The sequence below is a fragment of the Saccopteryx leptura genome, chromosome X (assembly GCF_036850995.1).
Source record: "Saccopteryx leptura isolate mSacLep1 chromosome X, mSacLep1_pri_phased_curated, whole genome shotgun sequence".
Classification (NCBI taxonomy): Eukaryota; Metazoa; Chordata; class Mammalia; order Chiroptera; family Emballonuridae; genus Saccopteryx; species Saccopteryx leptura.
The window spans coordinates 57,127,062-57,150,108 of record NC_089516.1 but is presented as its reverse complement, the minus strand read 5'-3'; the positions used below and the strand labels follow the sequence as shown (position 1 = coordinate 57,150,108).

The 23,047-nt window shown below is 38.7% G+C and overlaps 1 protein-coding gene and 1 long non-coding RNA gene across 19 annotated transcripts in view; one reads left to right on the top strand and one right to left on the bottom strand.

The window, feature by feature from the left end:
* The window catches only part of LOC136385474 (uncharacterized), a 299,892-nt gene extending 299,110 nt beyond the window's left edge, over nt 1-782 (bottom strand). For 2 of the 3 annotated variants that reach the window (XR_010747831.1, XR_010747829.1), the window contains exon 1: nt 702-782. This is a non-coding gene — a long non-coding RNA (uncharacterized lncRNA). Of the gene's footprint in view, nt 1-214; nt 288-701 lie in introns of all 3 variants that reach the window. The other variant, XR_010747830.1, reaches the window with a different exon arrangement.
* Nucleotides 783-876: 94 nt separating this feature from the next.
* FMR1 (fragile X messenger ribonucleoprotein 1) overlaps nt 877-23,047 on the top strand; it is a 60,686-nt gene continuing 38,515 nt past the window's right edge. For 7 of the 16 annotated variants that reach the window (XM_066356092.1, XM_066356089.1, XM_066356083.1 and 4 more), the window contains exons 1-5: nt 879-1,188; nt 11,718-11,770; nt 15,871-15,964; nt 22,298-22,369; nt 22,644-22,792. In XM_066356092.1, the coding sequence (XP_066212189.1) occupies nt 1,138-1,188; nt 11,718-11,770; nt 15,871-15,964; nt 22,298-22,369; nt 22,644-22,792 (419 nt within the window). In that variant the 5' untranslated portion in view covers nt 879-1,137. Of the gene's footprint in view, nt 1,189-11,717; nt 11,771-15,870; nt 15,965-22,297; nt 22,370-22,643; nt 22,793-23,047 lie in introns of all 16 variants that reach the window. The other 9 variants (XM_066356094.1, XM_066356087.1, XM_066356088.1 and 6 more) reach the window with 3 other exon arrangements.

Sequence of the window (23,047 nt, the reverse complement as noted above, 5' to 3'; positions counted from 1 at the left end):
TGCTGGGTCTCTGGGAGGCCTAACATTTCTAGAGGCCCAGGCACAATTCAATGCCCCTCAGAGGACACAGGATGTATCCACAGGACATCTCAAAATGCCTTGGGGAGGGGGGGCGGCATTATTCTCACCTTCTACCTGTAAGGGTCATACAAGCCTAGGTCAGTATGGTTGCCACTGTTACTAATTCAAATTCTTCTTCAATAGAATTCTTCACCTTTTTCTTGCCTAACCCCAGAAGTGGATTAAGGTCTGTTGAGGCCCCCGGCACACAAGAAAACATTGGGCCCCTTTAGAAAAGAGAGACAGGGAAAATAAAAACACATGTTAAGCATATTTTTAAATAAATAAAAAATATTATGTACTATTAATGTTAAACTTGCACATATGAAACCAAACTTGGTGTCATTAGAAAAATGTATACATTTGGGGTTTTGCTGGGCCCTTCAGAAGTCGGGGCCCAGGGCCACGCCCAGGGCGCCCACCCATAAATCTGGCTCTGTCTGACCCTCACTTCACCTCCACCTCAATCAGGCTCTGCCCCACTTAAAAAACAACCTCCAAACCAACCTAGCCAGAACTATAAGTAAATGCATTTGATCACTGTGGCAGGCCCTTTCTCAAGCCTCCATTTACTTTCTATAGAATGGGCACTCTAGCCTTCGCCAGGGGACTCCAGGCGGTCTGAACACCGCCATCAGTACCTGTCGCAGCATTTCCCGCCTTCTCGCATTCCTCTGGGGCCACGCACCCCAAGCCCGCGCGCCTATCCTGAGGCCCGGCCCTCCCACCCTAGCAGATTCCCAGCAGCGCGCATGCGCGCGCTCCAGGGCCTTCACGAATGTTGAGGGCGGGTCTGGGGGCCTGTGGGGGGGGCGGTGTCTGTCACGTGATGCGAGTTCACTGTTTACACGCGGAACAGCTAGAGCGTTTGGCCTCAGTCAGGCGTTCCGCTCCGTTTCGGTTTCACTTCCGGTGAGGGGCCGCGTTAGAGCTGGCTCTGTGCCGACGGAGCAGGCGGCGCCGGGGTTTGGGGGCGTGTGGTAGCGCGGCGGCTGTGGTGGTGGCGGCTGGGCCTTGAGTGCCCGCAGCCCACCTTTCCGGGACGCGCTCCCGGGTGCCAACAGAGCTGTCGAGAAGATGGAGGAGCTGGTTGTGGAAGTGCGGAGCTCCAATGGCGCTTTCTACAAGGTACTTCTTGGCAGGCCCCATCTTCGCTCTTCTTTCTCTCCCTTTCCTTGTCGGCCTCAGCGGGACGCAGGCCTAGGGCTCTCTTCCCTAGCGCTGTCCCCTGGGGTCTAGGGCGCGCTAAGCGGAATGTTGTTTGAGAGGCAGGCCCGGGCTTGGGGCCTGTTGGAAGCCCCTGGAGCCCAGCTTCCTCTTCTACTAGGAGGCCCTGGCGCCTGCTGGAATTAGAAGTGGGCAAGGAGAGAGGGTGCCTTTTCAAGGGCCTGCCAGGGAGAGCTGGAGATGGGCAAGGGCCTGTGACGGGTAGGAGATCCCTGCTGGGTGGGCCGGCATCTGCGTAAAGTGACTGCAGAGTCTTATTTGTATTTTCTTAAATATCCTCCCGGTGGGATTCGGGCCTGACGTGTGGGTAGTCCTGAGGAGCAGAGGGCTCTTCTGCCGAACCGCCTGCAGCCTTGCAAAGAGGGTTTAAGATCTTTGGCTTCTTTTTCGGTCCAGCATGGGGACTTCGGAGAGCTCCGCTGTTCTGGGCATGGTATGTGAAGAAAGAGTAAGAAGCTGTAGTCAGTACCCTAAGTCACAATGGCAACTGATTTCTACAAGCTTCTCTTTGGAGATTTCAGGAGAGATTTTAGATCCAAAACTTTCAGGAAGACACCGACATATCCGAGTCATGCATTAAACAACTTAATAATCTTGAATATCACGACCCCTCTCCCTCATTATAAATGAGGGGAAGTTCTGGAATGAAGATAGTTCAGCGTCTAAAAACATTAGCAACTCTGCTAGTTAAAAAACAATGTTTTAATCCCCCAAAAAACCTACATATGTGCCTTGAAACTTAAGGAAATTAACTGAATGTTATTACTAGAGAATTTTTAAAAGTGAATGAAAATAATTGTTTTGGGCTTCCAAGTACTTAACTGTCTGCTCTGAATGTGTAGTGTTGCAGTGGACTGTATTGTTGAGGTTTTAAATAGGCATGATGGTTTCACTGTATTTTCTTTTTTAAGTTACTCCACTACAAGTCAATTAATATCTTACATTTTCAAAAAGAACATTAAAAATATTTTGTTGTATCTGAAGTGTGTCTGTGATATGTACTAACTCTAGATCGAGGAATCTATAAATTCTCATTTCCTCTTCAGAATCCCTCTACAACTAATATCTCACTACAGTCTTGGCAATAGGTGTGTGTGGCGGGAGGCATGGAAATTAGCTGTTGCCATTGCCCAACATGATTCTTAAATTTATTATAGAAAAACTTAAATGTTTCAAATGCGACTGGTTTGGCTGAAGGAAAATAAACAATTGACTTAACTATATATGTATTTACCAATCTTATGGAGATATTTGGAGTTCAATATATTTTATAAGTGATTAAAGTATATATATATATATATATATTATTCTATATTTTTAGCAAAGAGACAAAACCTTTTGCTATAAAAGGAGGAAGAAACAACCCAGCATTTATGTTCTTAGAGTCTCACCAATATAAATTTGTTTCCATTGACTGCAGTCAAAATTTTGGTTGCATTTACTTCAGTGATCCATAATTTCTGCTAGTTTGTGTAAAATTGTTCTGGTTCCAAGACTGATAGTTTTACTTACTAGATTTGTGGTGCTAAGTATTAATATGAGCAGGGACTAATACTAAGGTATTAGCTTAAATCAGATGCCACTCTTATTGTTTTGCAGTGGAGTATGCTTGCTATAGAGGGCAAGTAGCACATCCTAGTCTTAAAGAATTGATTTAGCCCTGGCCGGTTGGCTCAGTGGTAGAGCGTCGGCTTGGCGTGCAGAAGTCCTGGGTTCGATTCCCGGCCAGGGCACACAGGAGAAGCGCCCATCTGCTTCTCCACCCCTCCCCCTCTCCTTCCTCTCTGTCTTTCTCTTCCCCTCCCGCAGCAGCCGAGGCTCCATTGGAGCAAAGATGGCCGGGGTGCTGGGAATGGCTCCTTGGCCTCTGCCCCAGGCGCTAGAGTGGCTCTGGTCGCAACAGAGCGACGCCCCCTGGTGGGCGTGCCGGGTGGATCCCGGTCGGTCAGGCGCATGCAGGAGTCTGACTGTCTCTCCCCGTTTCCAGCTTCAGAAAATTAAAAAAAAAAAAAAAAAAAAAAAGAATTGATTTATCGTTCTCTCCCAGCAACCTATGGTTTGTTCCCATGATTTTGCTTGCAAATTGGTTGGAATATAAAAGATGTCCTCTATCTTGGCTATCAATCCGGTTTTTGTTTTTTTAACAAAATTGCTTAATATGAACATGAATAATAAGAATGGGTTGTCCAGAAGTTTCCTGGGGGAAAATGTGAAACTTGAACAAATGTGTGTAAATAAATTGCTGTTATAGTTATTTAATTAGGTTTATTTTAAAGAAAATTTCAAATGGTCTGTATTGGTGGAAAAATAGTTTCTATAATGAAATAGGTTTAAACTTTACAGGACTCATTTCTGTTAGTTACAGAAGTAAAGCAAATTAAATTAAGTTGCTTGTTCAGTGGGATTGACAGAAAAGGTGGGAAATAAAGACTAATAAAAATGAACTATTGCCCTGGCCGGGTAGCTCAGTTGGTTAGAGCACTATCCCAAAGCACAGAAGTTGCCAATTCAATCCCCAGTCAGGGCACATACAGGAGCAGATCAATGTTCCTGTCTCGCTCTCCCATCCTCTCTCTCTAAAATCAATAAAATAAACAGTAAAAAATGAACTATTGTGAATAAATACTACATTTATGAGAAAAAAGACCTGGTTCATCAAATTGATAGAAAAGTCTTTAAAAACTAAACAACTAAAATGACCAGTATAATTGAATTCAGACTTTGATTTGCTTAACAGAACCACCATATTATAAGGAACAGTTCTCCATCTTCTGAGCACATGACAACCTTGCAATACAAATTGGATAGAGTATATGCTGGGGATATTTGAATTATTTTTTCTAAAAAAATAACTCAAGCTCAGGATGCAGAATTAACTGAACCATGAATCCTAAACCTTAAAATTCTAACAGCTCATTTCTATTTTTCCCTCTGGTGTTTATTCTTAAAAACCTAAAAGTTAGATCTATTAGTTGTCAAAGTTACTACTCTTACATTTAGGTATTTCTTTGACTTAGAAAAAGTCATGTGTACAATTTATAGAGCCATATGTTATTTAAGACATGAAGACACTTGATTTATTTATACCTCACAAAATCTTTACAAAGCAGTTCCTAAATAAATAACATTGAAGTAAGGTCTTTATTTTAGCAGCATCTGCCTAAAATAGTGTAGTGAGGGTTTTGCTGTTGTGGTTGTTTTGGGGGTTTTGACTGAGTTATGTATTAAGAATGTCCCAAAAACATTCCAGTATGTCCCAAAACTATTATGTCCCAAGAGTCCTAGGTTTTGTATACTAATATAAAAATCACTAAAGATGGCTAAGTCATACATTGGAAATGTAAGATACAATACTGTTTCGTATTCTGAAAATATACTGACTGATATGTAATGTGTAAATATAATAAACTACATTATTATTGTTAGATTATATTTTAATATATTTTATGTTTTTAAGTTTGATACCTGAGGATAGAGTTTAATTGGTGAGCAGTAATATGGTGCAAGCAGCCAAGTATGACAAAACCTGCAATCAAGGAAAATTTTTTAATGAACACAGAAGTGGTCCAACATGTATCAGCTGCAAAGCCTGTGAGAAATCACTATTTTACTAAATTTGCAGAAGGCACTGTTCACGTTTCCACTAACTAAAGTCTCTAGAAATAACTTTTCACGCAGGTATACTTTGAGGAATGAATCATTCAGGTAACTACATTTTTTTCTTCCCAGAGTCTAAATAAACTTTTTAGTGTTTAGTATCTTTGTAGAAGCATTGTTTTCCAACTTCATACTTAAACATTCTGAAAACCTCCAATAATTAATTAAACACAAAATTCAGTGATATAATAATTGAGTTTCTGATTCCTGCCCACTATTGGATTGTGCTTCCTGAGATGATTACAGTGACAATTATGGTAGCTGTTAACAGGAACTGAAGGCTTTCTAGTTGCCAGGCACTGTTCTAGGCACTTTCCCTCTGTTAATTTATTTAATCCTTTCCCACAATCTGAGATACTATTATTATTCCCATTTTGTAGATAAAGACATAGATATGCAGGCAGATTAGGTAAGTGACTTAACTACTGTGTCAGAGCTATTAACGTTAATGTAGGCAGGTAGCTAGCTATTAATGGGGAAAAAGAGCAAAGGGAATTGGACATTATAGTTGTTAAAACTTGGAAAGCCTGCTTCAACAAGAAGTTGCAACATTTCTTTTTTTTCCCCCCTTTATTTTTTTTTATTTTTATTTATTTATTTTTTTAATAATTTTATTTTTTTAATGGGGCGACATCAATAAATCAGGATACATATATTCAAATATAACATGTCCAGGTTATTTTGTCATTCAATTATGTTGCATACCTATCACCCAAAGTCAGATTGTCCTCTGTCACCTTCTATCTAGTTTTCTTTGTGCCCCTCCCCCGCCCACTTTCCTTCTCCCTCTCCCCCCTCCCCCTGTAACAACCACACTCTTATCAATGTCTCTTAGTTTCACTTTTATGTCCCACCTACGTATGGAATAATGCAGTTCCTGGGTTTTTTTTTTTTATTTACTTATTTCACTTCGTATAATGTTATCAAGATCCCACCATTTTGCTGTAAATGATCCGATGTCATCATTTCTTATGGCTGAGTAGTATTCCATAGTGTATATGTGCCACATCTTTATCCAGTCTTCTGTTGAGGGGCTTTTTGGTTGTTTCCATGTCCTGGCCACTGTGAACAATGCTGCAATAAACATGGGGCTGCATGTGTCTTTACGTATCAATTTTCTGAGTTTTTGGGGTATATACCCAGTAGAGGGATTGCTGAGTCATAAGGTAGTTCTATTTTCATTTTTTTTTTTTTTTTTTTTTTTTTTTTTTTTTTTGTATTTTTCCGAAGCTGGAAACGGGGAGAGACAGTCAGACAGACTCCCGCATGCGCCCGACCGGGATCTACCCGGCACGCCCACCAGGGGCGACGCTCTGCCCACCAGGGGGTGATGCTCTGCCCCTCCGGGGCATCGTGACCAGAGCCACTCTAGCGCCTGGGGCATAGGCCAAGGAGCCATCCCCAGCGCCCGGGCCATCTTTGCTCCAATGGAGCCTCGGCTGCGGGAGGGGAAGAGAGAGACAGAGAGGAAGGAGAGGGGGAGGGTGGAGAAGCAGATGGGCGCCTCTCCTGTGTGCCCTGGCCAGGAATCGAACCTGGGACCTCTGCACGCCAGGCCGACGCTCTACCACTGAGCCAACCAGCCAGGGCTATTTTCAGTTTTTTGAGGAACCACCATACTTTCTTCCATAACGGTTGTACTACTTTACATTCCCACCAACAGTGTATGAGGGTTCCTTTTTCTCCACAGCCTCTCCAACATTTGCTATTACCTGTCTTGTTAATAATAAGAAGCTTCAACATCACATTTAGCTTAATTGGCTAGAAGGCTAAAGTATTCATAGGCTCAATGGCACGTTTAGGAATCCATTGTGCCCTCACAGCCCATTGTGTCCCAGCCCTGTGTACTCAGGTTTGGAAGGAATCTCCCCAAGGCACTGCTGGTCCGGTTCTGGGGGAAGGTGCTTCTGTGCTTCCACTTTAAGGCAAGCCTAGTGAAAGCCAAACTGGCAGCCATAGAGGCTTACCAGTCTAGCCTAGAAAAAGAATCTGATTGGTTAGTGGGAGAAACCCAACACAAGCCCCCGATATTTTATAGAAACTTAATGATCAATTTAAAGGAAAGTAGTGCTTCCCAGCCTGAAAATATAAACACAGGCTTAGTGCAGCTTCCTCTATCTCTTTCTGCTTCTAGACAAGCTTGCCCTGCTAGTTCATTTGTGGGGTCTCCAAGCAGCAGCAATGCTGCATGGGCCAGCAGCCAGACAATCTCCCGAATACAGGCTTTAAGCAGTGCTTGGACTGGACTAAGCTTTGATATGAACTAAAACCATGTCACAAAAATATTTGACATTGGTCTTTATACTGGACTTAATGGAGACAATACTAGACTTTTTCCTTGTCTGGAGAGACAGAAATGAGACACTGAAAGCCTGTAAACTACCTTCTATTTCAGCTCCAAGTAAATCTTATTGCAAAAGCCTAAACTTCTCTAAGTGAATGTCCGGTATGTGAACTCTACTTCAACGAGCATCAGAACTGTTTGTTACCAGTAAGGGTTGGATCTGGGATTTGAGATCAGGTAGTCTGACTTCCTAAAATGATGAAACTTAGTTTGAAGAAATGAATTGGATTTGATTTCCTTCCCGCTTTTCAACTTCATTATAATCTTTGATTGTATTTATTACTGTAACACCGCCTTAGCATTCTCTAAAGTACAGTAGCAAACTAATGTTGCCATTTGTTTTACTGTTGATACAAAGATGTCATGAAATGTAAAATATTCAACTAATATATCAGCTTCCTTTTTATTAACCTTTGTACACTGTAATTCTTCATATGAATGCCTATTAAAGAAAGGTAAAGTTATAAATCTTGACCCTGCTTTGACATTGTCTTTTGTTACATTGGGAGCATATAAAGAAAGTATTCAAAAGTTAGAATACATACACACAGGAAAATGAATAACTCATAATATTATTCTCTCTGTACTTGTGTGTTGTCTTTGGCTCAGGGTAAACCAGAAAGAGTCGTCCATTTTCCTCAGAATTTGTGGGAAATGCCCAAGTGAAGTCAAGTATTCCTGGACATGTGCTGTGGTTGGAAGGATTGTTGATGAGGCTTATTGTACTTTTCCTTTTTTGTTGTTCATTCCTTTATTCTGTTAATACCCACATACAAAAGGTAACAAAGCAATAGCTCACTTTATATGTGAGGCCTTGGGTTTGAATCATATTTTATTTTTTGAGGGAATGTTTGATTTAGGGAATAGACAAAGGTGGTGAATGAATATGATTGAACTGTGCAATAACTTTTTGGCAAATAGAAAAAAATAGCAATAGAGTAATGAGACTAATTTTCAGAGTGCTTTTAAGGTGATTTTGAAAACAGTTCTCAACATTTGTGAATGCTTTAAATCAGTGTCATGCAGTAGAACTTTCTGTGATGATGGAAATGGTTTCTGCCTGCACTGTCCGCTACAGTAGGCACTAAGCATGTATGGCTGCTAAGCAATTGAAATGTGGCAAGTATGATGGGAGACTGATTTTTTATTTTATTTAATTGTAATTAATATAAATATAAATAGTAACATATTACCAATGGCTGCTATGGTGGACAGCAGTTTTTCAGGGAAATGGTATTGGAAATATACCTGATTTAATGACAACAGTTCTTCACACAGCAAACCAAATAATTTAATATTTTCAGCATCTAATATATGGTAAAGAATTAATATTATTTACAGTTGACTATTGAACAACCCAGGGGTTTGGAGCACAAACATTTATGCATTCAAAAATATGTGGGTAACTTTTGACTCCTCAGAAACTTAGTTTTCCCTTGGTATCTGCAGGATATTGGTTCCAAAATCTCCCACGAATACGAAAATCCTTAGGATGCTCAAGTCCCCTATATAATATTGTGTAGATGAAAGTACAGCTGGCCCTCAACATCCACGGACTGTCAAGCGTGTATGAAAAGCAGTATAGGTATTTATTGAAAAAAAATATCTATCTGTGTGTAAGTGGACCCATGCAGCTCAAACCCACGTTATTCAAAGGTTATCTGTAGTGCCAAGACGTGCAAACATAAAACTGTAGACAAGGATGAAGAAATAAGCAGTAGCCCTTCTAGGTAAATAAGAGATTACTTCCTATTAAGTGTCTTGATTTTAGTACTTTATCTAATCCCAACCCCCTAAAAGCAGATTGTGAATTTGGTATTAGCATCATGTAAAGATAGAAATGTGGAAGGGGGGTTTGTTCTTCCAGTTCTTCATAATTTTGAGGATTGACTTTGTAAGACTAGGAGCGACCAATTCCTACAATTTAAACTCAAAACCTTTCTGCTACTGAAGTAATAATGGGCAAACAAGCACTTAGAGCACTGGGAGCATGCATCCTTATGAAATCTAGTATATTCTGAAACATCATGGTCATTATTAAACTAGAGTTCTCAAAATGTGCTGTTGAAACTGTTTGTGATTTAAATATAGGTAACTAAATATAAAATCAAAATGATAGAAAGAAAATGTGGATTTTCCGCCTCTGTTAAACCAGCAACTATAAAGATATATACATGTTTAACTTATAAATAATAACTTAGCTATCTTGGGTTTAGCAGAACACCTAGATTCCATTTTAGTCCACCTGGGTCTTACAAAAAAACTTTCTTGAGCATAGCTTTGTTTTTATTTTTTAAAATATAATTGCAGAAATGTGATATCTCTGTTTATGTATTGTCAATATAAATGTTTTCCAGGGCCCTGCCTCAGTTGCCATTGTTTTTCTTTCTTAGGAACACTTAATTGATACTTGACTGGTATATTTTCATTTTGTATTTTGGGTAGTTTCAGTTGGGCCTTTAGAGACATGTTTATTTACCAAGACATTTATATCAAATCATTTGTTTAACAGATTTATTGGGCACCTACTATATACTAGAAATTGTGCCAGTTAGGATAAAGAAGTTAAGGAATAGTTTTAGTACAAATTAGTTATCTTCCCAATATCCAAAATCATCAGGGTTTATTACTGTCTTTTCTTTTAAGAGTTTCACAGTTCTAGCTCTTACATTTAGGTATGTATATGTAATGATTTTTTTAAGTTAATTTCTTTGTATAGTATGAGGCATATGGGTCAAAATTTATTCTTTTGCACATGGATATCCAGCTGTCCCAGTACCATGTGTTGAAAACAGTATGCTTTTCCCCACAAATTGTCTTGGCTTCTTTGTCCGCAAAGGATTTATTTCTACCATACCCACTTCTCCAGTTCTAAGCCTTGTTTCTGCTGCCTCTTATGCCTAGTGGGCCTCATCATCTGCTCCCTTTGGTTGGGATAATTATTTTCTTTAAAGTTTAATAGGAATGTCACCTTCTTGTGTGTCTTCCTTGATCAACAAATAACCATACCTTCCCTGCAGCACACATGTATTTCCTCCAAGGCTAGCATAGGAACCCCTTAGGCAATGATCCACATAATAACTATTTATTGAGTTCTTAGTAGGAACTCTGAAGTCCAACAGTAAATGAAATAAAACCTGTGCCCCCCCCAGGAAGTTTTCTGTTAGTGGGAAAATGAGCAATAATAATAATAAAGTGGAATAAGTTTATAGTTGGATAATCATAGGATGTTATAATAATATAGAGGACAAAATTTAACCTATTCTTCAGGGTTTTCTCACAGGAAGGAGATCTGAACTGAAACCTAAAAGACCAATAGGAGATAGCTAGGTTAAAAGAGGGAAAGGACAATTGGAAAGAAAGAACAGCATTTACAAAGAGAAGCCCAAGTAATACAGCATTGCTGGATCGAAACCTCCGAGGATGTAAAAGATGAAGCTTGGAGAGATGAAGTGGGGCCAGATTATGAACTGCGTTTTACAGCCAGAGAAGGAGTTTGGCCATAATCCTTGCAGGTAGAGAAAAACCACGGAAGAAAAGAAACATGTACAGAATAAGTATGAGTAAGAAGCTTAATCTCTCAAACCATTATAAAAAGAATTAAGATGTAAAGCCCCTTGGGTTTCTTTATGCTTTATCCTATTCCTCTAATTGTCAAAACAAAAACAAAACCTGCATCTGTTAAAATTTTTAATTTTACAGAATAACGGACAACATGCTGATTAACGAATTCTTGATAATTAGTTAGCTATTATTTTTGTTACGTCATTTTATAGAATTAAGGATAGCATGCTGATTAAAGAATTCTCCGTAATTAGCTATTACTTTTGTTATGCCTTTCAGCAGATTACTGACAATTGCGTTATCAGATTTAAACCTCTGTACTTTATATTACTATGTTTTTTCCATGTGCCTGTGAGATGGAGAATTTAATTAAACAGGTAATTGGACTTTTTAGTAGTATTAGCATATTGTTAAAGAAAATTTTTGTGTATACATAGATTTGCAGTTATATTTAGTCGGTTACTACTGTATACTAAATTTTTGTTAAGGAGAAAATGATAAGGTACAGCAGATCTTATGCTAGCTGGCATACAGCTCTGGAATAGGTTTTATACTTTCCAGTAATTCTAGCTTTAAGTAGGCCTCCAGCTTTGCACTCACTGCCTGCATTCTAATTTTCAGTTTATATTTCTCCCTCTCTTCCCCCCATTAAATGCTGAACTTTGGAGCAATTTTTTCATGTTTTTTTTTTTAACTAATCAATATGTAGTAAGTGGCTATATATAGATGTGATTCCTGAGTTATCCTCACAAAATGACACTTTCATTTAAAACTCCATTTTATTCTTAAACATAAAATTTTTTATATTTGTAAAATTTAAAAACATAGTTTTCAATTTTAGAAATTTAACTGTTTGTTTTTACAGGCACTTGTAAAGGATGTTCATGAAGATTCAATAACAATAGCATTTGAAAACAAGTAAGTGTCTTGTAATTTTACAGTTCAGATTCTTTAATATGTTATGCTAATTATTCTTTTCATTCTTCCTTTTAAAAAATCAAGTCTATTTTGAGTGTTTTTCAGGAATAGATCTTATGTTACTGACCAGGAAATTCCTGAACAATTCAATATTAAATCATTGAAAAAACTGATTGTATTAATGACTTCAGAGATCCCTTTTGTATAATCTTTTTTTTTTTTTTGCAACAGAGAGATAGGGACAGATAGGAAGGGAGAGAAATGAGAAGCATCAGTTCTTCATTGTGGCACCTTAGTTGTTCATTGATTGCTTCTCATATGTGCCTTGACTTGGGGGCTCCAGCTGTACCAGTAACACCTTGCTCAAACCAGCAACCTTGGGCTCAAACCAGCCACCTTTGGGCTTAAGCCAGCGACCATGGAGTCGTATGTATGATCCCATGCTCAAGCCAGATGAGCCTGCACTCAAGCTGGCGACCTCAGGGTTTCAAACCTGGGGCCTCTATGTCCCAGTCCAACACTCTATCCACTGTGCAACCACCTGGTCAGGCTATAAGCTTGATCATTACATCTCAGTTGCCTTGAATGTGAAGAAAGAAAAAGATACTTCTGTATTAGTAACAGAGCAGGGATAGAAATATTTGTAATTGTTAAAAGGGGAAAATGAATGGATTTATGGGTATTTGTAAAAATCAATGTGAGTTTTCTTAAGTTAAATCTAACATCAGTGGTTTTAGCTTTCTAGTACTATATTTCATTGGAGATAATGATGTTTATACATTAACTAATTTTATATCAGTTTTATATGTTTATAATCAATAATATTGGTTATTGATCTTTTCCGTTTTGCTAGATGAGTAAATAAACATAGGTCTGCCTGACCAGGCGGTGGCGCAGTGGATAGAGCGTCGGACTGGGATGCCGAGGACCCAGGTTCAAGACCCCGAGGTCGCCAGTTTGAGCATGGGCTCATCTGGTTTGAGCAAAGCTCACCAGCTTGGACCCAAGGTCGCTGGCTCGAGCAAGGGGTTACTCAGTCTGCTGAAGGCCCACGGTCAAGGCACATATGAGAAAGCAATCAATGAACAACTAAGGTGTCTCCTGTCTGTCTGTCCCTATCTATCCCTCTCTCTGTCTCTGTAAAAAAAAAAAAATAATAATAATAATAAATAAACATAGGTCTAGGAATATCATCTCTATGAAAGCATCAGTAATATAGATATTAACATTTTATTGGGGAGACAAGTCTCTTGACTAAATTTTTTTTATTATAGTACACATTCAACACCATTCTGTACCAGTTTCAGATGTATAGCAAAGTGGCCAGAAAATGGCACATTTTACAGATTGGTCCTCCTGGTGTCCCACACACCCACCTGGCCCCACACATAGTTGTCATGATTCTATTCCTTATATATATTCCCTATACAAATTCCCTATGCTGCAATCCACATCTCTGTGACTATTCTGTAACTACCATTTTGTAGTGTTTAATTCCTTAACCCTTTTCACCCAGCCCCCCACCCTCTCTTTTAATCATTGTCAGTCTGTTCTCTGTATCCATGATAACTAAAATTTTTGATTGCTAATAAAGGCTACTTTCAGAGTAGACATTCAAGATTCTAAAGTACACATGAACTCCTTAGCCAAAGTGTAGATGTGGTTATGGTCTTAGAATTTTACTGAACTCTGAAGAATGGTTAATAGTTACTGTTTTGGCTTTTATCCACCAAGGGAATTAGTAATGTAACAAAGGGAAATTATATGTTTATAGATAAAAGAGATAGATTAGTGGTTACTTAGGACTGGAGGGATAAGGAATCAAGGAACCACAGCTCAAGAGTATAGGATTTCTTTTTGAGGTGATGAAAATGTTTTAATTGACTGATAATGGTTGCACATTTCTGACAATATACATAAAACCATTAAATTGCACATATACATAAGTGAATGAATTAGATAATGTGTGAATTATATCTCAACAAATCTTTTAATATATTGTATCTGACCCAGACATACTGTAATTACACTGTTTGCATATTCTTTTACCTACCAACAGTACAAAGTAGTATTCCCCGATGCCTGAAACATATTTAGGGGGACAGAGATAAAATGATTTAGTGTATTTGACCCTATTTTTTGCTCTTGACTAATAATTTCAATCCAAATTATAGTTCACATGGTAAAATACCTTCCTCTGAATACATAAAGCTAAAAGTTCCAGAATCTGCCTCTTTGCTGTTTCTAGTATCCATGGTTATACAATAGACAACAGCATTACACCTGCAATAGAAGAACCTTTGATAGCTTGGAGAGTCATGTTTTTTTTTTCTTGTAATTATACTCTTTACTGCTTGCCCCCGTTACTAGGTAAACAGTGTTTCTCATAAAAAAAGAGTTATCTTTGCCACTCTTAGTTTTTCCTGCAGTCAATCTAGAGTATTAAGCAACCAGTCATTTTTTTCTGTATTAAAGAATGTATCTAGTTTACATACTGATTTATTAGATCAGTTCTTTTATATTCAATCAGATTCTACAATAAAATTATTATATCTTTGGATCTACTACATACTTCTTTTGTGTACCATAGCATTATACAAGTTTCTCTTCAAATTACCTGTCATCTCTGCATTTTGAAATAAACTGTTTTCCCTTGAGTTCATGGAGTGTGAGAGTCAACGCTCAGTTTAAGCCCATCAGGAGGATTTGCTAGGTCCCTACCAGAGTACTCTCTTTGTCTTTGTTTCCTTTTTGGTTTTCTGTAAAAAAAAAAAAAAAAGAAAGAAACTAATATTTTATAGAAATTCAGATTATATTTTACCCTTTCTTTCAATCATAACCTTCTACTTTAATACCAAACTATTTTAAATGCTTTGTTTTTACCTTCCCTATTTCACACACTTTTTGAATAAAGAATTTGAATTTTTATATTGGTACATTTAAGACTTAAAATAATCCCTTCTTATTTGGGACCAAGAAAATTATATTATGTTTTGTTATTTGCTTTAAAAATCAAATTTAGCAATGAATTTGTAACATGTTAAAAGTCACTATTTCTCAGTAAGTTTAAAAAGGCTTTTCTGAAGTAGAGCAATTTTTTTGTTTTATTGTTTTCAAGTGTTTATAATAACTCATAAAAAGGGTTCAGTTAATATAGGCCCTAATCAAAAGTCCACAAATTCTGACTTAATTACCTACCCTCCTGTCTTATGTAATAGCTCTTGTTTAAAAATAATTTTTTTGCAATTTTCTCAATAGGATGTTAGTAAAAAAGCTCTTGATAAAAAGAAAAAGGAAACAGAAATGACTTCCCCAACATTTGAATCCTTCAGTATTTTTGTAAAATTTGTCTTTTAGGATTTTATATCATTGTGGATATAAAAGAATAATTTGGATTTTTTTTAATTATTCCATATCATTTCAAATTAAAAAACGTAGGCATATTATTGAACTCCTATTGGCTGTCTCCATTGGGTTTCTGTGGTTTCGGAGACCCCACCAGGCCAGTGCATGCTGGTACATCATACTGATCAGCAGCCAGCTATCCATGGCAAGAATTGAGCACCTCGTGGGATCTAAAATTTAAATGGGGAAAAGTGAGTTCTGAATTGCTAATGTGCTGACTGCCCCATTTTGCTTAAGAATTTTAAGGCATTTAGTACCAGTTTATGTGGTAATTGGAATGTGGTTAAAATTCCTTTGCAAGTAGAAGTCTGATGATATTACTAACACTGACTTATTCTAATATATTTAATTTAAGCATCAAAGGAAATTGCGTTTGGGACCTTAAAAGTTTAGAACTCTTAGAGGTTGATGTTATTGGAAAAAAGACTCGTTTGGCAAATTGTAAAGTTGATCTGTTGTGTTTAGAGAAATATTCCAAATAAAACTACAAGGCTGCTATGCTGCATGCATACTTTGTTGAAATAAATGTCTCTGTATTGTCCTTACACCCCACTCAGCAAACCACAGTTTTAAAGCGTTTGCTTCTTTAAATTGAAAAACAGAGTGTCACACTTAACCAAAGTTGATGGCATCATGGTCATTAATTTCCATTAACCAGAAAAACTTATTACATAATTGTATTTGCTTACTTGCAGCTGGCAGCCAGAAAGGCAGATTCCATTCCATGATGTGCGATTCCCACCACCTGTAGGTTATAATAAAGATATAAATGAAAGTGATGAAGTTGAGGTAAGTTTCCCATGTCATCAAGGTCTTAAGGATTGAAAGAATGGGAGCATTTAAATTGCTTGTGCGTTTTTACTCCTTGTCTTTAACACTATTTAAACTACCTTGAGAATTTTAGCTGTGATAGAAATGGGCTTTTGACTGAACTATCTTAAACATTGTTAAGATACACATTATTTGGGGGAAAAAAAGAAATGCATTATTTGATGTAATGCATGGTGTTTAACTGCGGCTGTCTGAGCAGCAGTCCAGGCATATCTTTGAAAGTCACTACTGATATCCTTTGCCCATTATTCTTTTCTTGCTCCCCTCATTGTCTGAATCTTTGGATTAGGAAAATTAATCTTACAAAATAAAAAATAATAATAATGACTTTATAATAGAGCATCACCCTAGAATTTCTTAGTAATAAATCCTCCTAATATATTTTTAAAAAGCCATCTATGAGTTTTAGTATATATACATATAGGTAAAACATCTCTTCACAGGGCATGCTGTGAACCACAAGCTCATGTTTCATTGATGTCTTTGACCAAAAGTTGCTGTGCAGATTTAACACATGAACAGAAACACTGTCTTTATGTTTTCTTCAATTACCGAATATTTGGATGGTGAAGCTTAAGGCGATTGGAGTCTGGTTTATGTTATAGTTGGTCTGTGTACGATCCTCTCTTTCCTCCTCTTTCATACATTCCATTTTAAGCTTCTCCTTTCTCCACAGTATCTCACTAGTAGATGCACCTTACGAATATTTGTGGTATTAAGGAAACATTAAGTAGACATTTGTACAGGTAAGGTAAAATGTACCAGGTCTTTGAATTTTTATTTTCTGTGCTAGGTACAGATGATATCATGAAACAAAAGAGTCCCTGCCTTTGATGAGGTCATGATCTAGTGAGGATCGCTAACATGGCAGGTGTAAGTCCTAGGAAGGAAAAAAAGTAAGAGGATAGACAGTGATGTAAGGGTAGGAGTGCCATTTTTTATTAGAGACAGAGAGAGTCGGAGAGTTGAGAAGCATCAATCATTAGTTTTTCCTTGCACATTGCGACACCTTAGTTGTTCATTGATTGCTTTCTCATACATACCTTGACCGCGGGCCTTCAGCAGACCAAGTAACCCCTTGCTGGAGCCAGCAACCTTGGGTCCAAGCTGGTGAGCTTTACTCAAACCAGATGAGCCTGTGCTCAAGCTAGCGACCTCAGGGTCTCGAACATGGGTCCTCGACATCCCAGTCCAACACTATATCCACTGCACCACTGCCTGGTCAGGCAGAAGTGCCATTTTAGAGATTACTGAAAGAAGGTCTCTAGATGTTCAGGTGTGTGTTCTTTTCTCTATTATTTTAAGTTAGAAATAGAATAAAGGGCTCTGGCTGGTTGGCTCAGTGGTAGAGCATTGACACGGCATGTGGAACTCTTGGGTTATATTCCCAGTCAGGACATGCAGAAGAAGTGACCATCTGCTTCTCTACCCCCCTCTCCCTCCCCTCTTCGCCTCCTGCAGCCATGGCTCCAATGGTTTGAGCAAAGTTGGCCCCGGGCACTGAGGATGGTTCCATGGTCTCACTTTAGGCCAGCGGTTCTCAACCTGTGGGTTGCAACCCCGGCGGGGGTCGAATGACCAAAACACAGGGGTCGCCTAAAGCCCGATGGTTCAACCCCCGCGATGGTTCGACCCCCGCCGGGGTCGCGACCCACAGGTTGAGAACCACTGCTTTAGGCACTAAAACATAAAATAGCTCTGTTGCTTGACAAGAGAGCAGCAAACCAGATGGGCAGAGCATTGCCCAGTAGGGGGCTTCCTGGATGGATCCTGGTTGGGGCTCATGCAGGAATCTGTCTCTACCTCCCCACCTCTCACTTAATAAAAATAAATAGAATAAAGTGCTATTTATTTACCAAAAAATACTCAGTACCTACTAGGTCTAAAGAACAGGGCTTAGTTTTGTGAGGGATCCCAATAGGGATCCTGTTTATATTTGAGAAACTTTAGGTGTTTATTTCGCCCAGGAGACTACAAGCTTCCTGAAGGCATAAATCAGGACTTTTGGTCTGTTTATATTAGTCATTTTCAAAATAGTGTTTGGGTAGATAAAGGGGACTTTTACTTTATCCAGCTGAGTCACATGACTGATGAGACACTGTTGCTAGGGTAACCTAAATTAAGTTGTATTTATTTAGTCACTGTATTGTATAACCCTTAAGTTGTAAAAGGGAAGTAAAATACCAGGTCTTTTAGTCCAGTGGTCAGAAAACTGCGGCTTGCGAGCCACATACGGCTCTTTGGCCCCTTGAGTGTGGGTGCAAAGGACAGCTTAGGAGTACCCTAATTGAGATAATAACAATGTACCTAACTATATAGTTTAAGTTTAAAAAATTTGGCTCTCAAAAGAAATTTCAATTATACTGTTGATATTTGGCTCTGTTGACTAATGAGTTTGCCGACCACTGTTTAGTTCAGGGGTTGGGAACCTTTTTGGCTGAGAGAGCCATGAATGCCACATATTTTAAAATGTAATTCTGTGAGAGCCATACAACGACCCATGTACATTACGTATTATCCAATAAGAATTTGGTGTTGTCCCGGAGGACAGCTGTGATTGGCTCCAGCCACCCACAACCATGAACATGTACGGTAGGAAATGGATTGTAATACATGAGAATGTTTTATCTTTTTAACGTTATTATTTTTTATATTAAAGATTTGTTTGCGAGCCAGATGCAGCCATCAAAGGAGCCACATCTGGCTCACAAGCCATAGGTTCCCAACCCCTGGTTTAGTTCATCTGTATCAGGAGTACTCTTTAATAGAGACAGAGGGTGGGGGTTATTTTTCCCAACTTGCTGTAATCACATGACAGGTGGGGACTAATGAGGTACCATTGCCAAGGTGACCTCTTTGTTTTACATAACAATTGCCAGGTTGTTTCTCTGGCTAGAGCAGAATTAATAGGAATTTATGGAGGCAAGAGAGAAAGGTACGTTGTGTTAAGTTGTATTTAGTTATTGTATTGTACAACTCTGTGCTCACAAATATTAGGAGATATTTCAGAATGAATGTGAAGCAAGAAAAAAAGAAGCATTGATTTTTTTTATTAAACAAGAACATCAGAAAAGCAAACGACGAGTCAAAGAAAGTTGTTTGATTATGCAAATGTGATGCAGAACCAACTTTTATTTCATTGGTGAAAATGCACTACAGTGGTCCCTCATCTATTGTGGGGGTTAGGTTCCAGAACCCCTGTGATAGGCGAAAATCTGCAAAGTAGCAACCTTATATTTATTTTATTATTTATATATTTTAAGGCTTTATAAACCCTCCCCACACTCTGATAAACCTTTCCCACCATTATTTTTACTTATTTTACCACAAAAAAATATTAAAATAATAAATATATAAAAATACCTACAGCCTAACCAGGTGGTAGCACAGTGGATAGAACGTCGGACTGGGATGTGGAGGACCCAAGTTCAAGACCCCGAGGTCGCCAGCTTGAGCCCAAGGTCACTGGCTCAAGCAAGGGATCACTGGCTCTGCTGTAGCCCCCGGTCAAGGCACATATGAGAAAGCAATCAATGAACAACTAAGCCGCAATGAAGAATTGATGTTTCTCATCTCCCTTCCTGTCTGTCTGTCCCTACCTGTCCCTCTCTCTGACTCTCTCTGTCTCTGCCACAAAAAAATAAAAATTAAAAAAAATACCTATATACTGCAAAATTCTGTGATCCAGCGAAAAATCCACAACACAAAATTAGATATATACAATTTAAAAGTTCACAATATAGTAAGACCGCAAAAAGTGAACCACAGTATGATGAGGAACCACTGTATACTGGAGTATCTGCACATTCCCTGATCTTGAAAGTGCACATCCTGCAATTTCCCAGCCCTTGTAATGTCACTACAACACAATTTGCCCCAATGCGAATCCTGGAGAGCTGTATAGTAGTACATCACATAGCTGGTCAAACATGGATGACAGTGGCAACAGTAGTTGGAACATCCCAAAGCATGATTAGCAGACTGTGGAATCGCTTTCAAGAGACTGGCACAGTACAAAGAAGACAAGAGCAAGGTCACTCATCTGCCACAACAGCAAGAGATGACCGCTGCTTGACCTTGTTGACAAGTAGGAACAGACACAGTAATCCAACAGAGCTGCAGGGACAGTTGCTGTCACTAGACGACGGATATGCACCCAGACCATATGAAATTGGCTCCATCATGTTGGACTGCACGCCGGGCGACCAATGATACACATTCTGTTATCTGCTGAACACCTTAGAACCGGTAGAAGGTGGGCTGATGAACATTGTTACTGGACCTGTGATAAGTGGTCAGCTGTCCTCTGATGAATCATGGTTCAGTCTGCAGCCTGACAATCATCGTGTCCTGATCTGGCATGAATGAGGAACATGAGAGAATCCATGTTTCATGTGGGAAAGAGACTCCGGTGGTGGTGGAATCATGGTGTGAGCTGGCATCAGCATTGGTGGTCTGCCGACCTCCACATCATTAAAACCAGATCACTGACTACTGTCAGGTATCAAAATGAGGCCCTGCGCCCTGCAGTGGTACCCTATGCTGGAGCAGTTGGAAACTTCTTTTCATGGATGATAATGCAAGGCCCCACCATGTGCATCTCATCAACAACATGCCTTAGGAGGCAGGAATCGAGTGCATGGACTGGCCTGCACATTCTCCAGACCTGAATCCCATTGAACAAGCTTGGGATGCACTGGAAAGATGTCTGGCAAACAGTCCAATGCCTCCTACAACACTTCTTGAACTGGAAGTTGCTCTGGAGTAAAAGTGGCAGAGGATCCCACAAGAACTGCTGGACAATCTGATCCTTTCCATGTCCCATCCCTGTCAGTGTGTTTTGACAGTCTTGGGTGACTATACATCCTACTGAACAGTCAGTGTGTGGCACTATTGTCCATTTTGTCATGCTTCTATTCACCCCCACTAATATGTCACTTGCTACTCAATCATGATAATTGAGTTTGCATCTCATTTGCATAATCAACCAACTTTCTTTAGCTCATCATTTGCTTTTCTTATGTTCTTGTTTAATAAAAAAAATCAAATGCTTTTTTTTTGTTGTTGTTACAGAGACAAAGAGAGACACAGACAGGGACAGATAGGGACAGACAGGAGAGAGATGAGAAGCATCAATTCTTCATTGCAGCACCTTAGTTGTTCATTGATTGCCTTCTCATATGTGCCTTGACCGAGGGGGGCTACAGCAGACTGAGTGAACCCTTGCTCAAGCCAGCGACCTTGGGCTCAAGCTGGTAAGCCTTGCTCAAACCAGATGAGCCTGTGCTCAAGCCGGTGACCTCAGGGTTTCAAACCTGGGTCCTCTGTATCCCAATTCGATGCTCTATCCACTGTGCCACCACGTGATCAGGCTCATTTGCTTTTTTTTAGTGCTTCGTATTCATTTTGAAATATTTTCTAATTTTTGTGAATAGTGTATTAACTTTAGTTGTAAAAGGAAGACGAGTTGGAGTTTTGGATTGCTTGGTAGCCTTAGACTCTGTTCTTCTCTGTTTTCTCCACCCTATCCCCCTTATCCTCACTGCCTCTTTCTGTTTCTGAGTGTTTGTTTCTCTCTCCATGTATACTGTGTGTATTGTCTTTTTTTCTATTAACTTTGATTTGCTAGTATCTTCACAAAAGGTTCTGTACTGCACATCATAAACTTTGACGTGGTCACAAGAGGGATTGGTTAGAAGAACTAACTGATCAAAATATGTGAGAACAGGAAGGTGATATTCAGAGGATTGCCAATGTAGAGTCATTCATTTTAGTGGAGAGGGGGCAGGAGACAGAGAGTGACCCAAGGATCTGTTCATTTTGTCCCTGGGAGACTTGAATGCCAGGGTGGTATTTTTAGTGCCCTTACCTATTTAGTGACCATGCAGCTAGCCATAGGCCAAAATCAGTGACTTTCAGTTACTTGCTTATTAGAATAAAACAAAGACAAGTTTATACATTTTTAGATACTTTATTTTTTAGTTTTCAGAGTGGCCAAGGAAAATATGCCCAGGTTTATAAACAGTCAGCTTTTCTTGAGTATTCATATTCAGAGTACTGATTATTACTGAATCAGAACAGAGAAATAGAAAAGCTGTTTTTCAGGGTTCTTCCAGGTAATCAGGTAGTTTCTGATTAGGTACATCTAGCTATAGGGATACAGTCTGGTTTAAGGTTATAGCATATGGGCACAAAAGACACGGTCATTTTAAGATAATTTTCCTCAATGTCTGATAGTCTATAAGTTTCTGAATGTTAATCATGAAATATTCTCTTGTAATTTTTGTATAGGTTTATTCCAAAGCAAATGAAAAAGAGCCTTGCTGTTGGTGGTTAGCTAAAGTGAGGATGATAAAGGGTGAGGTAGGAAAATGCATATTTAAAACTATTTCTTATACTATTTTTCTTTTCTAACCTCAGGTACTACATTTCACTCTGGATTTTTATTTTAAAGTAGTAACGAGTCATTTTATTAAAATATTTTCTCTACATGTTCAGTATGTTTTTTGTGTTTCGGTTAGTTGATCAAATACACTATTTTTTACTCTAGAGAATTTTTAAATTGCTGTGTAAGTATAGCTTATTGCTCTTACTTTAAATACTATGGCCAGGAATGAATTTTATTTATTTATCTCAGTTTTATGTGATCGAGTATGCAGCATGTGATGCTACGTACAATGAAATTGTCACAGTTGATCGTCTAAGATCGGTTAATCCCAACAAACCTGCCACAAAAGATACTTTCCATAAAATCAAACTGGACGTACCAGAAGACTTACGACAAATGTAAGTTGATGTTCTAGAAATGCTGAGAATTAACAGGTGATATACAATTAGTTTTAAAGAATATAAATTTTAAAATAATAAAAATCCTTTTTAAATTCAGTGAAAATGGTTTGCAAAAAGTGGTGAAAGAACATACTTAGCTTTTTTCAGTTATATAACTAAGCCAGCATTGCACTTGTTTACACTTACTTGGCTAGATTCTTGGCTAATGTACATTTGTTTTCTAAAATAAACTTTTTTCATAGACTTTCAGGG